General features: G+C 63.5%; 5 protein-coding genes across 5 annotated transcripts in view; 4 read left to right on the top strand and 1 right to left on the bottom strand.

Annotated features, from left to right (window-relative positions):
- EMIHUDRAFT_469181 (hypothetical protein) overlaps positions 1 to 2274 on the top strand; it is a 4029-nt gene extending 1755 nt beyond the window's left edge. Inside the window, exons 2-4 of the mRNA XM_005777805.1 lie at positions 204 to 470; positions 637 to 949; positions 1023 to 2274. Of these exons, the coding sequence (XP_005777862.1) occupies positions 204 to 470; positions 637 to 949; positions 1023 to 2069 (1627 nt within the window). The 3' untranslated portion in view covers positions 2070 to 2274. The remainder of the gene's footprint in view (positions 1 to 203; positions 471 to 636; positions 950 to 1022) is intronic.
- A 5096-nt stretch (positions 2275 to 7370) lies between these two features.
- EMIHUDRAFT_367381 (hypothetical protein) lies at positions 7371 to 8120 on the top strand. Its single transcript, XM_005777804.1, has one exon. It carries the CDS (start codon positions 7499 to 7501, stop codon positions 8063 to 8065), a length of 567 nt encoding a protein of 188 aa, XP_005777861.1. The 5' UTR covers positions 7371 to 7498; the 3' UTR covers positions 8066 to 8120.
- A 672-nt stretch (positions 8121 to 8792) lies between these two features.
- Positions 8793 to 10286, bottom strand: EMIHUDRAFT_115541 (hypothetical protein; the record flags this gene model as incomplete). Its single annotated transcript, XM_005777803.1, has 1 exon — positions 8793 to 10286. The coding sequence occupies one exon, from the start codon at positions 10284 to 10286 to the stop codon at positions 8793 to 8795; it is 1494 nt and encodes a 497-aa protein (XP_005777860.1).
- Positions 10287 to 11061: 775 nt separating this feature from the next.
- EMIHUDRAFT_367380 (hypothetical protein) lies at positions 11062 to 11959 on the top strand. The gene has a single exon (XM_005777802.1). It carries the CDS (start codon positions 11460 to 11462, stop codon positions 11832 to 11834), a length of 375 nt encoding a protein of 124 aa, XP_005777859.1. The 5' UTR covers positions 11062 to 11459; the 3' UTR covers positions 11835 to 11959.
- Positions 11960 to 12832: 873 nt separating this feature from the next.
- Positions 12833 to 13948, top strand: EMIHUDRAFT_115540 (hypothetical protein; the record flags this gene model as incomplete). The annotated part of the gene is made up of 4 exons (XM_005777801.1): positions 12833 to 13165; positions 13408 to 13526; positions 13613 to 13652; positions 13742 to 13948. The coding sequence occupies 4 exons, from the start codon at positions 12833 to 12835 to the stop codon at positions 13946 to 13948; spliced, it is 699 nt and encodes a 232-aa protein (XP_005777858.1).
- Between the last annotated feature and the right edge of the window lie 1069 nt (positions 13949 to 15017).

Raw genomic sequence — 15017 nt, 5'->3', positions numbered from 1 at the left:
AAGTTTAGCGGGTCGAGACGGAGGCAGGGCGGCGGTTCAGAGGGGACAGACATGGGAGAGGAGAGTGAACAGTGCTGTCCCGATAGATACGCACACACACGCACACACACACACACACACACACACCACTTCCTGGACCGCTACCCGCGCCGCCCGGCTGAGGGGTCTCGCCCCCCTCCTCGCGCAGGCGCCCCCTCGTCCAGCTCCATCGTGAGGATACGGCCCCTCACAGCCGCGGCGACGCCAAAGCCGCAGGCCGTCGGCGAAGTCACGCCGGCGCCGCAGACGCCCGCTTGTCGCAAGGCGCCGCCCGCGGCGGCCGAGACGCCCGGCGCCGTTGCGGGAGCGGAGGTGTTTCACATCAACGGCGTCCCGTACTCGAAGCTGGAGCCGATCGGGCGCGGCGGGACGTCACAAGTCTTCAAGGTGCTCGCGCCGAGCCGCAAGATCCTCGCGCTCAAGCAGGTCAAGTGCGACGGGGACGAGCAGCTCCTCGAGGCCGTGACCAACGAGATCGCGCTGATGGAGCTGCTCAAGGAGCGGCAGCTCAACGCGCACATCATCGGGCCCGTCGACTCTCGAGGTCAAGCTGTGAGCCCCGCGGGTGGACCTCTAACGGCTGCTTGTCCGCCGCAGGCTCGTCGACTCGGAGGTCAAGCTCGAGCAGCAGGCCGTCTACCTGGTGATGGAGTGCGGCGAGATCGACCTCGCGCACATGCTGCAGCGGCAGCGCGGCTCGGAGCGCGACGGCACCCTCTCCGAGTCCTTCATCTGCATGTACTGGCAGCAGATGCTGGCCGCGGTCAACGCCATCCACGAGGCGCGCGTGATCCACGCCGACCTCAAGCCCGCCAACTTCCTCTGCGTCCAGGGCTCGCTCAAGCTGATCGACTTTGGCATCGCCAAGCAGTCGAGCGCCGACACGACAAAGATCGCGCGCGACTCGCAGGTTTGGCTTGTTGACTGCATGCACCTGTCACCTGTCCACTGCATGCCAAGAGTCGACCGCATGTGACCCGCAGGTCGGGACTGTCAACTACATGTCGCCGGAGTCGATCACGTGCGAGGGTGACGACTCCTCGGCCGAGGGCCAGTTCAAGCTCGGCCGCGCCTCGGACGTCTGGTCCCTCGGCTGCATCCTCTACCAGATGGTGTACGGGCACACCCCCTTCTCGCACCTGCGCACCATCTACCAGAAGCTGCAGGCGGTCGCCTCGCCTCACGAGCCGGCGATGAACCACGGGATTAACTATGAATGTTTCAAGCTGCAGGCGATCCCCGACCCGAGCAAGGCAATCGCCTTCCCGCCCACGCGCAACCCGTACATGGTGGACGTGCTGCGGCGCTGCCTGCAGCGGCAGCCCACCCTCCGCCCTTCCATCCCCGAGCTGCTCGACCACCCGCTCCTCCGGCCCGAGCTGCGCGGCCCGCCCCCATCGCCGTCGCCCGCGGCCTCCGCCGCCGCCGCCGGCGGTGTCTCGCTCGACGCGCTGCCGCACGTCATTGAGCAGGTTTGCCTCGCGATGGGCGGCGGCGGCGGAGGCCTCGACCTTGCTGCGCTGCGCGCCGAGATTCAGCGGCAGCAGCAGCTCGCGTGCGCGCAAGGAGGCGATGCGCCGCTCGAGATTGCGCCGCTCGTCGCTTCCGCCCTCGCTGCGGCGAAGCGGGCCTCGCCGACCGACAGTTTGCTTGCTCCCACCTTGCCGCTCGCGTCGCAGATTGCCCCGGCGCCTCCTCCACCTCCACCTCCTCCACCTCCTCCACCGCCGCCGCCGCCGCCGCCGCCTGCTGCCCCCGCTCCTCGCTCCGCCCTCCCGCGGCCGACCGGCCGGACTCCGCTCGCGCCGGTCACGCCAAACAGCCAGTCCTCGGGGGCCGGCGCAGCGGTGCCCAAGGCAGCTGATCTGCAGGCCCGGCTCAAGAGGCTGCAGCCGGTCGCGCAGCGCGGAGTGGCGGCGGGGGAGCGGCCGGCGGCGGGGAGAGAGGGCGGGCTTCAGCACGCGGTGGAGCAAGCGATGGCTCGGCGGCGCGCCGCTTGGCGCGAGGATGACACGAGCGAGTGGCGGTAGCGGGGCGGCATCACTGATCACTCTCCTTTCTCCCCCGCCGGGCTTGTCGCTCGGCGGAGGGGCGGGCAGTCGCGCTGCAGCTTACGTGCTGCGCAGGAGGGGAGAGCGCTCGGTGATGGCGGGCGAAGATTGCAGCAGGGTTGCAGGCGGTTCCCCGAGCCCGTGTCTCTGCGTGGACCGCCGAACACCCCAACGATCGCGCACATCGCAAACACACGACGCTATATTTAAAACACGAGAGACGACTCCGCAGACCTCGAATTGTGGCGTTTCATTTTGTTTTCGCCGGTCTCCTGCCGGTCTCTCGCAGCCGCAGGCACCCCGAGCCCGCGCGGCGCGAGAGTCGAGACTCGTGACTACAGACTGAGACAACACTGTTGTTCAACACCAACCGTCGCAAAGACTCCGTCGGTCGCTCCTCCGATCCGTCGACACGGAAGCCGTCTTTTTCTTTTCTCACTCCCAGCTGTCGAACCTCCGGACTCGTCGCTTCCTGCCGTCCAAAGCATCGAGCCAAGCGCGCAGCACCTCTACCGCGAAAAAGGTGGCACTCCCAACCAAGACCGCAGGCCTGCTAGCGCTTGCGGCAGAGCGGGCCACCGTCTGCAGCCCGCTCTTCAGCGCGTGCCGCACCTCGCCGAGGGACGCCTTGCCCTCGAAAGGGTGCGCGATAAACTGGTACGCGCCTCCGGCGACCCCGCCCGCCGCCACGGCAGCTGCCAGCTCCAAGGGCCGACTACTCGACGGGCGAGAGGCGAGCGCCTTTTCGCAAGCGCTCTGCATCCCACTCCACCCGGCAAAAAAACCGGCGAAGCCCAAAGCGTCGCGAGCCAACGCGACTGGTAGTGCGGCCGCGAGAGGCACGGCTGACCGCAGTAACGCAGCCTGGAGAGGCACAACCACCAGCGCGTGAGCAGCGCCGCCCGCTCCGCCGGCGAGTGCCGCCGTCCCGACGTGCACGCCAGCTCCCATGTCCTCGAGGGTCGTGGCGACTAATCCGTGCGTCTTGAACAGCACACCTCCGGCCACCGTGTTGGCCGCAATCAGAGGCGCGGCACGCCATACCGCACCTCTCGCGCCGTGGATCTGCACCGACTCCATGCTCAGGCTCGGTTTCAGCGCTCGAGGGCGGAAGAAAGAGATGCTCTGCCGCTTGAGCGCCAGCCGGAGCAGCTCGAATGGCCGCGCTGCAGGCAGCGCTGCTCGAGCAACGATCGCTGCGCGGAGCATGCCAGCCTCCTCGCCGCTTGACTCGCCGCTCGACGCGGCGCTCGGCTCGCCGCTCATCGAGCCGTCACTTCCTCCGCACATTCCCTGTCGAGGCGGAGGCCCGACCGTCCTCACTCAAAGCATCGAAACTGAAAGACCCGTTTTGCCAACTCGACTGCGACGCCAACGCCGAACAAAGAAATTCTCGGGTGAAAAACCAAAAAGCCATGCCCATGCCCAGACCGGAAACTCGAGCGAGCCCAGGCAGGGCCGTGCCGCTCGTCTCCACCGTGATGCTCCTCGCCATCATCGTCACCACGACGTGTCTGCTGCGGACGGGCGTCGCCCGCGACATGCGCACGTCCCGACAACTTTCAAACGCTCTGCAAGCCGCGGGCGGCTCCAACTGTCAATGTCGTCTCGCATTACCGGTACGCGGGCCTGGCTGCTCTCTCTCTCCCCACACACTCCCCATCGAGACTGAGCCCCCGGTGAGCACGGGCTGCGGCGCGACCCTTGCCGTCCCCGCGCACGCAGGTCACCATGGCTGCATCAGAGCTGCTTTGTCGTGCGCACTCGAGCAGCGCGCAACGGTCGCGCCCACCTGTCACCTCGCCTCGCCGGCTGGGTGGCAGCAAAAGCACGCAGACAGAACCCTGAGAACGTCGCCATCGTGTAGCAGCAAGCAGGCAGGCCTGGCTAGGCCGCGTGTTGGGGAGTAGTGTTTGTGTGTGTGGTGTACTCTCTCTCCAGGCTCAGTGTATAGTGAGTGAGCAGCGCACGATAAAAACAGTAGGGGGAGGGCTCCCAGGGGGAGGGCTCCACGGCGCGATCCTCCCTTTTGGGTTGTCTGTTTTCTTTCTTTCTTTTAGGACAGCTCGCGGAGCATTTGCAATAATATTTTGCCCAGATCGCTTCTGCAGGACATATCTCGACGCATCGGAGGGTTTCCTTGAGCAAGCATCGCTGACAGTAGACCTCCGATACGAGCAGATCGCGCTGGTCAATGATTTCACTGGCCACGTGCTGCACCTCCTCAAAAAACCCACAACACAGTAGTCAAAGCACATTGAGCCGTCGTTCTTGGCCCAATGGCAATGCGGTGCGGTCGGGTCTTTCTTGTATGCGGCTGGATCGCTTGAGGAGCATGAGGACCTGCGTAAGTCAAGGTCCACTCGCAATCGCACTGAAATGCCTCTCTTTCTTCGTCACGAACAATCATGTAGTCGGCAATCTTGTAGGTGCCATATACACCTACTCCGACGGCGATCACAGCGAATGCGGCCACTCCACCAAGCGCCGCTACTCCACCAGTCATCCCACTGCCGCCAGCGGCCAGTGTTCCTCCACCCCACCCTGCCGCCGAGGCTATAACAAGCGGTGCAGAGAATTCAGCCACATCGGCAGCCTGACTTGCTAGTTCGTGCGCGGCCTCGACCTGTTCCCCGATAGCTTTTGCTATCTCGACCAACCGAAAGTCATCGAGTTCTTCAGATTTGTCACGGGTGCCATAGGCGGGGAATAGGCCGTCGTCAGCGCCGTGCTCGAGAAAATCCTGTATCGAGGAAACCCATCGAGAAAATCTTGCTGATTCATGACATGAGCCCTGCGCTTCAGAACAAGAGTTCTCGTAAGCCACCGTTCCTGTTCCTGAGAACTCCATCGGAGAAACTTTGGGTCGATTTGGGTGAAGTAGACAGCAATTGTCACCACCGGACTCGCTGGGCGCCGGGTAAATGCATCGAGAAGAACACTCGCGGTCTCTTGCTGACCGTTGATGAGCTGGTTTGCGTGTTTACGGGCATTCCGCTCCTCTTCAGGTAACGTCGGTAGCAAGGCCTCGAGATTCGTGTCAAGTACCATTTGGGTGAGGAGAGTCCTGATGCGCTCTGCAGCACTCGCCCCCGGACAGCAGGCTTGAAAGCAGGCGGTGCCGTCATCTTTCGCATTGCCCTTGGTGCCTGCTGTCTTGCCCGGGCACGCGTATTCGGTGGTCCACTCACAGTTGCAAGTTGAGAGCCGCCGCGGCGCCCGTGGAGTCCATTTGAGGCGGCGGACCTCGGTAGGTGGAGACGTTGTACTTTCTGTGGAGACCGATAGGCCGGCAGCGGAGGCGATGAGCGCGAGGAGGGCCACAAACAGCACCACCCGGTGGTCCACCGAGACGGTGGTCGTCACCACCTTGCCTGGCCGTGGCCTGCGCTTCACAACCAGGCTGACGGAGCGGCGCGCCGCGTCGCCACTCACCGAAACGGTCGTCCTCTTTTTTTCTGGAGCTAAGTTCCTCGACGTCCTGCCAAACTTGGAGCACTTGGAGTGCAGTCATCAACCGCACATCCAGGGCCGGGGAGCTAAGAAGCGCACCCAGCGGGCCGGATGATCGGTATCGGGTTACGGACTAGAGAGCCCTAGCCCCGGGGGTGCGCGTTCGCAGGGAAAGGGCCGTAAAGTAAACACGGGTCTCCGAGAGGGCTCCGTGTACCGGGTTTCCCCTTAACTGCAGGACGCCCCCTCTACCCTCTACTCGGAGCTAGTGACATGCTTTCTTTCTTTTTCTACTCGCAGCCAGTGATACGAGAATACGCACATGTTACGAGAATACACCCCGCCCCCAGCCCCCACGGAATACCTGTAATACTCGACGATCCAAAACTCGAACATTTTAGCCGCCATCGCCTCCGCTTACAACCCCGAACACCACGGCAAGCTCAAGCACGTCGAGCGGCGCCACTTCTACATCCGCGAGGCGATCGAGGCGCACCGCCTCTGTCTGCGTCCCTTTCGTACGCAGTGACGCCAACCTCGCCGGCTTCTTCACGAAGCCGCTCCAGGCCGAGCGGTTCATCGAGCTTCGCGACCTCACCGTCCCCGGTCATGAACTAACATCACGAATCACATCCCCGAGAACGCATCGTGATCTGAGCCAGTGCACGGTTACTCGACTAACGTCGTTACTCGACTAAGTCGAGGGGGGTGGCGTCGGGCCGACGCCCGTCAGGCACTCTCTCCCTAAACCCTAGCATTCTCCCGAACCCTAGTGTGTGTGTGTGTGTGTGTTGTTTGCTGGTGTGTTAGTTGCCTCTGAGCTCTGTGCTTTCACACCTCGCCCTGTCGTGTCCGTCCCCATTGTGATTGCGGCCGTCCACGACAAACGTCGTCTCTAGAGAACGTATATATACAACCCCTTTCTGGTGTCGACCGCGCCCCTCCCTCCCGGGGCACGGCCGGACGCAGTGACTTGTCTGGCATGCACTACCTTATTACTGAACAGTGCACTGGAGATCGAGACCCCCGGCGCGACGGCGCGACGGCGATGGCGGCGCAGATCTGCGCCGGCGCCGGCGCAAAAAACACTTTTGCCCGATATTACGCGTTTTGCGTGTGGTTCAGCTTCATGAGGCGTACATGTACGTACTTTTAGCTTACTGGGAGAAAAGAGAGAGGGGGTTGTGTTCTCTAGGCCCCTAAGGGCCCTACATGTACGTACTTTTAGCTTACTGGGAGAAAAGAGAGAGTCTCTCTCTACATGTAGGCTCTATCTTACTCGAGCGTTCCTGCTGGTGTTGGAACTCCAAAACTCGTAGACGCCGCATGTACCCGCATGTCTCGCCGAAGGCAAGCAAAAGCCCCGCTCCTCAGCGCGTCCACCAAAGCTTCGCTGCTCGCGCTAGCGGCTGCTGCAGCGGTGGCCTGGGCGGTGCTGTGGCGTGAAACAGCGGCCACCGAGCGCGTGCCGCCGTCCCACGAGAGGCGGAGCCGGTCCGAGCCCGACGAGAGCCGGCGGAGCCGGTCTGAGCCGAGCCGGGCAGCCAAGCCTGTGCCCACATGTTTCGACAAGGACCCCGCGCGCTGCGCCTCGATGCGTGCGAGCTGCAAGGACTCGCCGGGGTGGATGTTCGTGAACTGCGCAGCGACGTGCAACGCCTGCGAGATGCTCGACCCGGCTGTGCGGTGCCGCCTCGACCGGTTCAATCAGACCTCGGGCCTGCCGGAGGGAGGGCTCGATGCGCTGTTTGAGCGTATGATCCAGACAGCGGACGGGCAGGTCGAGGTGCTCAGCCGGCCGCCCGACGGGCCATGGATCGTCACGATTGACGGCTTTCTATCGGACGCTCAGATGGAGGCTGGCGGCAGAGTAGCCTGGCGGCAGAGTAGCCGGGCCGGGAGGGCGCGTGTGCCACTCCTAGCTGCCCCTTGCGCAGGCGCTCGTCACGACCACCATGGGCAAGATGGAGCGCTCGACTGACGACGGCGCGGTGAGTGCGGACGGCGAGGTTGCCAAGGAGGTCTCCTCGCGCCGCACCTCGAGCAACGCGTGGTGCATGGCGGGCTGCGAGGCGGACAGGCACGTGCGGGCGCTGTCGGGGCGGATCGAGGCGCTGACGGGCATCAGCCGGCAGCACTACGAGCAGTACCAGGTCCTGAGGTACGACCCGTCGCAGCGGTACGTCCGCCACCACGACTATGTCCCTCGGCCCGGCCAGACCTTCGCAGAGCCGCACGGGCCGCGCGTACTCACCGTCTTTCTCTACCTCTCTGACGTGGAGTCGGGGGGCGAGACCGCCTTCACCGACCTGTCGCCCCCCATCGCCATCCTCCCAAAGCGCGGCCGCGCCCTCGTCTGGCCGTCGGTCCTCGCCGACGACCCGACGACGCAAGACGCGCGCACGCACCACGAGGCGAGGCCGGTGGGGAGGGGGGTCAAGCTGGCGGCAAACACGTGGATCCACCTGCACGACTATCGGCTCCCGAACCTATGGGGCTGCACCGGCGCCTTTGAGGGGTGAGTCACGGACTTTTATCGTGTGCTGCTCGTGTGTCCTTAAATTCAGCCGCACCTCGACGATCGATATCGGATTAATCCGATATGTGTGGCGGCTGTGCGCCCTGAGCGTGATGGGTTTTCGTAGCATCTGGGGGCCTAGCTGGGGACTCATGACCCGACAGGAGGCGGATGGCGGGGGGTTATAGCTAGGGTTATAGCGCATTCAGGATTACAGGAAGGGGCAAAAAACGGCGTGGACAGTGCGCTTTCACGACGAGAGAGCCATGGAGAGAGCGTTGGTGTTGGTGTGTGGGGTGTCGTGTGCGGACCACTGCGGTGGACGTGGACGGGACGGGGCTCGGGGGACGACGCGCGCGAGAGAGAGTCGCGAGAGACGAGAGAGATATCAGATATGGTTATGTATGATATGCAGATGGCGGATCGCTGAATCGTCTCCTCATGCACGTGCACATGCGCATGCACATGTTGCATGTCAGTGGCATGTGCATGTGGATGTGCATGTGGCACGTTCCACATTTTGCCCCCCTGTGCCGCTGTGGGGGCCCCCACACCTGCGTGTGGTGTGGAGAGTTGTGCAAGCAATGCGGGGACGTGTCTGGGGACGCAAATGTACCGAAGCTAGGCGCCATCAGAGATGAGTGCCAGACTCGCCCAAGAGTCAGACAGTTCACACACCGCACGGGGTCTCTGGCACAGCCTCCGCTGCACCTTTCTCGCCGAGTGCGCCATCATGTGCGGCCGGCTTCCCCAAAGTGAATCAATCCACGCGATGCCAAGACGGAGACCACGAGCAGCGGCATCAGGATGCAGCCGCTGACAAAAAGCAGCCCCGCCAGCAGGCGCGTCCTGCTGAGGCCCTCGTCCGGATGGAGACACCAGTAGCACGCGCCGGGCGCGATAAAGACGGCGATGGTCGCCGAGACGGCGCCCGCCAGCGCGATGACGATCCCAAGGTCGTGGACGAGCAGCGCAGTGGTGGTGGTCAGGAGCAGGTAGAACCCGATAATGGCCGCGTGCGTCCGGTCGGTGACAAACACGCCATCCTTAGAACCCGCCTGGGCCGCGCCGGGCCGGGGCGACACCACGGCGACCCGCGGCGTGAACGGCCCGGCCGCCATCTCCTCCGGGACGTGAGCGAGCGCATCGAGACCGAGGTCGTAGATGGGCGCGTTGCGAGCCTTTTGGCGCCGAGCGTTCGACAAGGAGGCGGCGGCCGACAGCCTGGACGAGACGGCAGGTGCAACCGCACGGTTGCGTGGCTGTCTCACCACAGAGCTAAGGGTGCAGAGCGCGTTGGCGATGCACGGCGCGACAGAGTACGACACGACTGGGTGCGAGAGGACGACCACGTAGATGAGCGACACGCGAGCGGCGATGGCAGAGGAGGGGTATGAGAGGAAGAGGTCCTCGCTCACAAGGCTGCCGTACGTGGCGTAGCCGCCCCCACCGACCATTAGGTAGACGGCAGTCGTGAGGCCGACACCGCCGAGCATCACCGCCGCAATCCGGTGCGGTGTCGGCCGCCGGAGCTCGCTCGCGATTGAGGGCACGTTGATCTGCGCTGCAAACGCAAAGAGGAAGGTGGGCAGCGCAGTGAGCGTGTGCAGCGCGTCGCTTGTAGCGGAGATGGGCCCTCGGCAGGAGGAGCCCCCTCCCTGCAGCTCGGCCTCCTCTCCGCTGCCGGCGCCCTCGCCACCACCGCGAGCACGCTCGCCCGCACCGCCACAGGGATCAAAGAGCGGTGTTGGCTGTAGCGCAAAGAGCACCACCGTCACGACAATCACCACCACGCAGCCGATGACACAAAAGGAGGCGAAGCGCAGCGAGTCAATGTGGCGCAGGTAAGCGAGGGGCACGATGATCGGCAGGACAGCGCAGATCCAAAACTCGCGGGAGTCGAAGATCGTATTGCTGTGGCCCACGACCCACGCCTTTATTTCGGGGAGCGTGTCGCCAACGACAATGAGGTAGCCGATTGCACTGGAAGAGCCAATCACGGCGACAGCAAAATCGGTGACAAGGGTGCCAAAGCATCCAACTGGGCCGGGCATTTTGGCCATCGCCGCAGCGGTCACCTTGGACATGGTGGCCGGTCGGCCTACTGCGTTCACGCACTCCGCAAAGAGGTGCGATCCGAAGGAGGCGATGGCGGCAGACAGAAGCAGCAGTCCAACACCGCCAACGACGCCTGCGCTCGCCAATGCCGCAGGGAGGGCAAGCATCCCCACCCCGAGGTTGGTGTTGGCCAGGTTGGCGATGCAGCTCGCAATGGACGAGCCCGCTTCAGCCTGCGCAGGCGTTTCCAGCTCCAAAGTCACAAGCTCACTGTGGTCTGAGGGCCCAGCGGTATCGCCCCCGGTATCAAGGAGCTGCGTGTGTCTCTTGGGGAAACCGGACGGCGGGGACGGTGGTGGGGACACTGCGAAGAAGCTTGACCGCCCACTCTTTCTGCGGCGCGGGGTGCCAAAGGCCGGAGCGTCGTGCATTGTTTTGTTGTGCACACGCCGGACGGGCAACGCGACCGAGAGGAACCGGGCACGGGGACGGAGTCTCATTTGTTTTGAGCTAGTGTTGGAGAGTGTGAACTCAAACCTACTTCCTGACCGTAGCCTGACCGTCCTTGTGTAACCGTGTCTCATGTTTGGTTTGTCCTGCCGCGCACATTGTCATGCTGTTGGGTTTCTCCTGCCGCGCACATTGTCATCGACTTGTATCCGACTTGGTGGCTGTGGTGATGTAGCGATGGTGTGGGTCTCTAGTGACCTATACAGCTCTCCGTGTTCCGTCTCCTGACATGGTACCGACCGGTGAGTGCACGGAGTGAGCAGTGCGGCACTGAGGCCGACATGAGAGCTGGTGCGACACACAAGCGAGATGTGTTGCCGCACAGCATTTCCGGCTTACGCTCGATACGTTGGCTGGCACCATGGGCACCTGCGCGAGCCGTGGTGATTGGCTGGGCACAGAGGCTCGGCGCACGGTGGCACAGCGGCCGCCAACTGCTCGGCTCGGAGGCTGAGCAGAATGAGTACAACCGCAACATCAACTTGGGTGCTTGCGGATCTTCTGCGACAGAGCGCATCTCCGCCAGCACTGCGGCTGTGTGGACACGAGTATCCCCTCTTGCTTCTCCTTACCGGTCCGTTCTCCTCGCCTACGGACCACCATCGCAGCTGCTGCCTCCGCTACCAGCTCTCGGGCTGCTGCAACGGCAGTTACCGCAAAGATCTCGCACCGAATGTGGACCCTGCCTTTCGCCGCCGCTACTTCCGACGTCGCCGCTCGACACGACCGGAGCTGTACGCGATGAACACGCGACGATCGACACGCCCTCTCTGCCTTGTGTGGCGATTACCACGTCGTGGGGGAGTGTTGGGCATCTGTTCGACGTGGCAATGCCACTCTACCTCATTGCTGTCTCTTCCTCGTCTCGCCTCCTCGCGCTAGCCCGTCCCGCTGTCGAACGCCTCTGGCAAGAAGTCCAATGCGCCTCTACGAGCGTCTCTGCCGTCTGGACGTCTGAGACTGAGCCTGCCATCTCCGACGTCGGCGGCCCGTGGCGCAACATCAACGTTCGGGGCATTGAAGATCGTCCTCACGTCCCTGATGCGCTCATCCGCGTCAACGCGGCGAGGCCTCCCAACGGCCCAATCGCCGCGCCGCAAGGGGGCGCCCCCGCTGCCGCTCCCGCGCCCGCTGCGCCTGCCGCGCCCGCTCAAGCCGCCGCCCCGCGACGCTCAGCCCGGATTGCAGCTCGCGGCGCGCCATGACCGAGCTCCACAACGAGCTCCTGTTCATTATCTCCCCTTTCTCTCTCTCCGCCCACTCGGCCGCGCTTTGACCCCTTCACTGGATCATCTTAGCGCGCAAGTCTTGCCAACAAGCAAGACCATCCTTCGCGAAGACGCAAGGTTGGACGCTTAGCCAGCCCCGCGAGACGCCGGCGGGTAACCGGCATACCTACGCTCAGACACATTCACACTCTGCTGTTGTTGTCTGCCGCATCCTCGTTCATGAAGACTGCGGAGACAATGGGGGAGTGTTGGAGAGAGAGCTCAAACCTACTTCCTGACCGTAGCCTGACCGTCCTTGTGTAACCGTGTCTCATGTTTGGTTTGTCCTGCCGCGCACATTGTCATGCTGTTGGGTTTCTCCTGCCGCGCACATTGTCATCGACTTGTATCCGACTTGGTGGCTGTGGTGATGTAGCGATGGTGTGGGTCTCTAGTGACCTGGATACAGCTCCTCCGTGTTCCGTCTCCTGACAGCTAGTTCGATGTGTGTGTGTAGCACTTGAGCACATACATACATACATACCCTTCACAGGGTCGATTCATGGTACGGGACCCCTCGATCGTCTCGCCCTCCCTCACTGGTGTGTTCATTGGCCTCACTGGTGTGTTCATGCGGGGGTCATAACAAACACGGTACAGGATCGAGGTGCACGCACCACGCTACTGAGGGACCCCAGAGGGTAGATCGAGCAGTGTCGTCCCCCCTCTCCATCGTCTCCCTGGGAGACGACGGCGGCGATGGCGGTGTGACCGATCCAGCTACAAGAGGAGCTTGTTCAGCACGTGCACGATCCCGGGTGGGCCGAGCAGTTCCTCACTCACTTCCTCAATGGGTGAGCTTCATTCAGATCTCGTTGCCCTCACACCTTCACGCCTCGGCTCATGTGGAGTCGAACCACGGCCGGGATGGAAGCTTCCTGCTTCCATCTAAGAGACAGCGCCCCGCGTCGTTCCCGTCGCTCGCCTAGGAACGAATGTCGTTATTTATCATCGTGAATGTCGGAGCCACCCTTTCACTGCTGGCGCCTTCACCTCTCGAGTTGCCGGCTCCTCTCGGTGCCGCCGTGTCGGGATACGGCGCTGCCCTCGTCGCGCACCCTCTCGCGACCAAGGGTGCGACCGCGCTGGCGCTCTCCGTCAGCGGCGACGCGGTGACTCAGGTTGCCTCCCGCGAACCGGAGCGGGGCGACAGCGAGGCCAGGGGCGAGTGGTTTGACGCACGCCGCAACCTCGGCTTTGGCGCCTTCGGAGGGGCGTACGGCCTCGTGCAGGGCGCACTCTTCGACGTGCTAAACGAGAGCCCGGCGGTCGCCGCCGCGGCAGCAGCTCTGCAGCAGGCGCACCTCGTCTCCCAGGAGTGCAGTGGGCGGCCGACGCGCAGCTTCCTTCTCACCGACCGACCCGCCAAACCCGCAGGAGGCGGCTGTGCCGGATCGGCTCGGCGCTGCGCTCGTCAAGACGGCGACGATGCAGTTCGTCGCGGCGCGTCGTCTCCCCGCCGCCTCCCCTCCCGCCCCGCCACGACCCGAGTCCGCCCCTCCCCGCCCAGGTCCCCGCCCTCTACTTTCCGCTCTTTTTCGCCGTCGTCGCCGCCGTGCGAGGCTACCCTCCCTCCGAGGCGGTCGAGTACGCGCGCGCGCAGATCCGGCCGCTCCTCCTCCGCTGCTGGTCCGAACCCCTCCCCGCCCCTTCCCGCTCCACATCCCCCACACCGCCTGCCCGGTCCTTCCCACCCGCCCCTCGCACCCTGCCAGGTCCTTCTTCCTCCCGCTGCAGCTGTCCAACTTTGTCCTCGTGCCAGACGAATGGCAGGCGGCGCAGATCGGACGCACAGCTCCGGGCCTCCCGCCTCCCCTCACCCCTCCTCCCGCCCCCTCCACCAGGTGACCTACGTCTCCCTCGGCTCCTTTGTCTGGACCTGCATCCTCTCATACGCCTCGTCGCCACCGCCCGCCGCCACGGCGCGCGGAGCCGCCGCCGAGTGCGAGCCGGTGATGGAGGTGTGCGAGGTGCCCCTGGAGCCACCGCCGGGCGGGCTGTCCACCGACGACCTCCTGGTGCGACGGCGGGCGAGGCGCGGGGCGGAGTGACGCGCCTGTCCCTGATGACGTTGTGAGTTGGCGCGCGCTAGAGCTGTTTAACGTTGGGAGCTGAACAGTGTTGCTAGTGTTAACAGTAACAACAGAACAACAGTGGGGCTCCCCAACAACAGTAGCTAACGTTAGGCCGGCTGAACAACAATAAGGAAGGCCTGGCAGTGACCTCTACGACGATCTCCAGCGTCCAGTGCGGGTAGTGCCCGAAAATACCCGGAAAACCCCAGGTATTTTCGGGTTTTACCCGGGGTTTTTGGCATTTTCTGCTTGCTGACCGCTGAACAACAGTAACAACAGTAACAAACAGTAACAGCTTGGGCTGGGGTGAACACTTGAACAACGTTAAGGATTTCAGCCAACACCCTGCTGCAACTGTGGCCCAAAGTTAATGTTAAACAGCTCTAGGCGCGCCGTGACACGTGCACCGCATGGATCATGCCGTGACCCCTGTATTGCCGAGACGGTACGTCTCCAACATTAAATAACGTTTAACGCGAAGTGGGTGAGAGACTGATAATGCTCCTTCGACTCTTAAGGAGCGGTTCAGCTGCTGGGCGGGCTTCAGGGTGGTGCTCACGCGAAAAGGAATCGACGCGATGTACAAAGCATACAAGAAGAGGAGAAAGAAGAGGACGGACACCGGTGATGACAAAACAGAAACTAGCGCAGACGAGAGCAGGGCAGACCCGGGGACGGGGGAGCCGGAGCAGACGGCATCGACCGCCGAGGGAACGTTGGGAAGAGGCACGAGGAGGGCGGCGACCTCAACCGACTATGGAGGACCCGCCACCAGACGACGCAGGGTAGACGACGGGGAGGCGGAGCAAACGCGCAGGGCGAGACGAGGGAGGGAGCAGGACTTTGCGGAGATCAGCAGGAGGATGTACGAAGAGATTAGGAGCAGCAGGGACCCGAGGGACCATGTGGAAGACGGCTAGTGCTAGTCCCCCACTCGGGAGGACGACCTCGTCTTTCTTCTTCCCGCCGTGCCAGTCCGCGCCAGTCCGCGCCCTTGTCGTGCCAGTGTGCTGTGAGAGAGGCTGGTTTTTGACCGCGCAAGACA

Source organism: Emiliania huxleyi (assembly GCF_000372725.1).
Source record: "Emiliania huxleyi CCMP1516 unplaced genomic scaffold EMIHUscaffold_255, whole genome shotgun sequence".
Classification (NCBI taxonomy): domain Eukaryota; phylum Haptophyta; order Isochrysidales; family Noelaerhabdaceae; genus Emiliania; species Emiliania huxleyi.
Note: the sequence above shows the minus strand (reverse complement) of the source record. Positions and strands in the feature narration are given on the sequence as shown.

Bases quoted from the DNA above. Each gene is read 5' to 3' on its own strand.
- EMIHUDRAFT_367381 (XM_005777804.1), top strand. From the start codon at position 7,499: ATGGGCAAGATGGAGCGCTCGACTGACGACGGCGCGGTGAGTGCGGAC.
- EMIHUDRAFT_367380 (XM_005777802.1), top strand. From the start codon at position 11,460: ATGCCACTCTACCTCATTGCTGTCTCTTCCTCGTCTCGCCTCCTCGCG.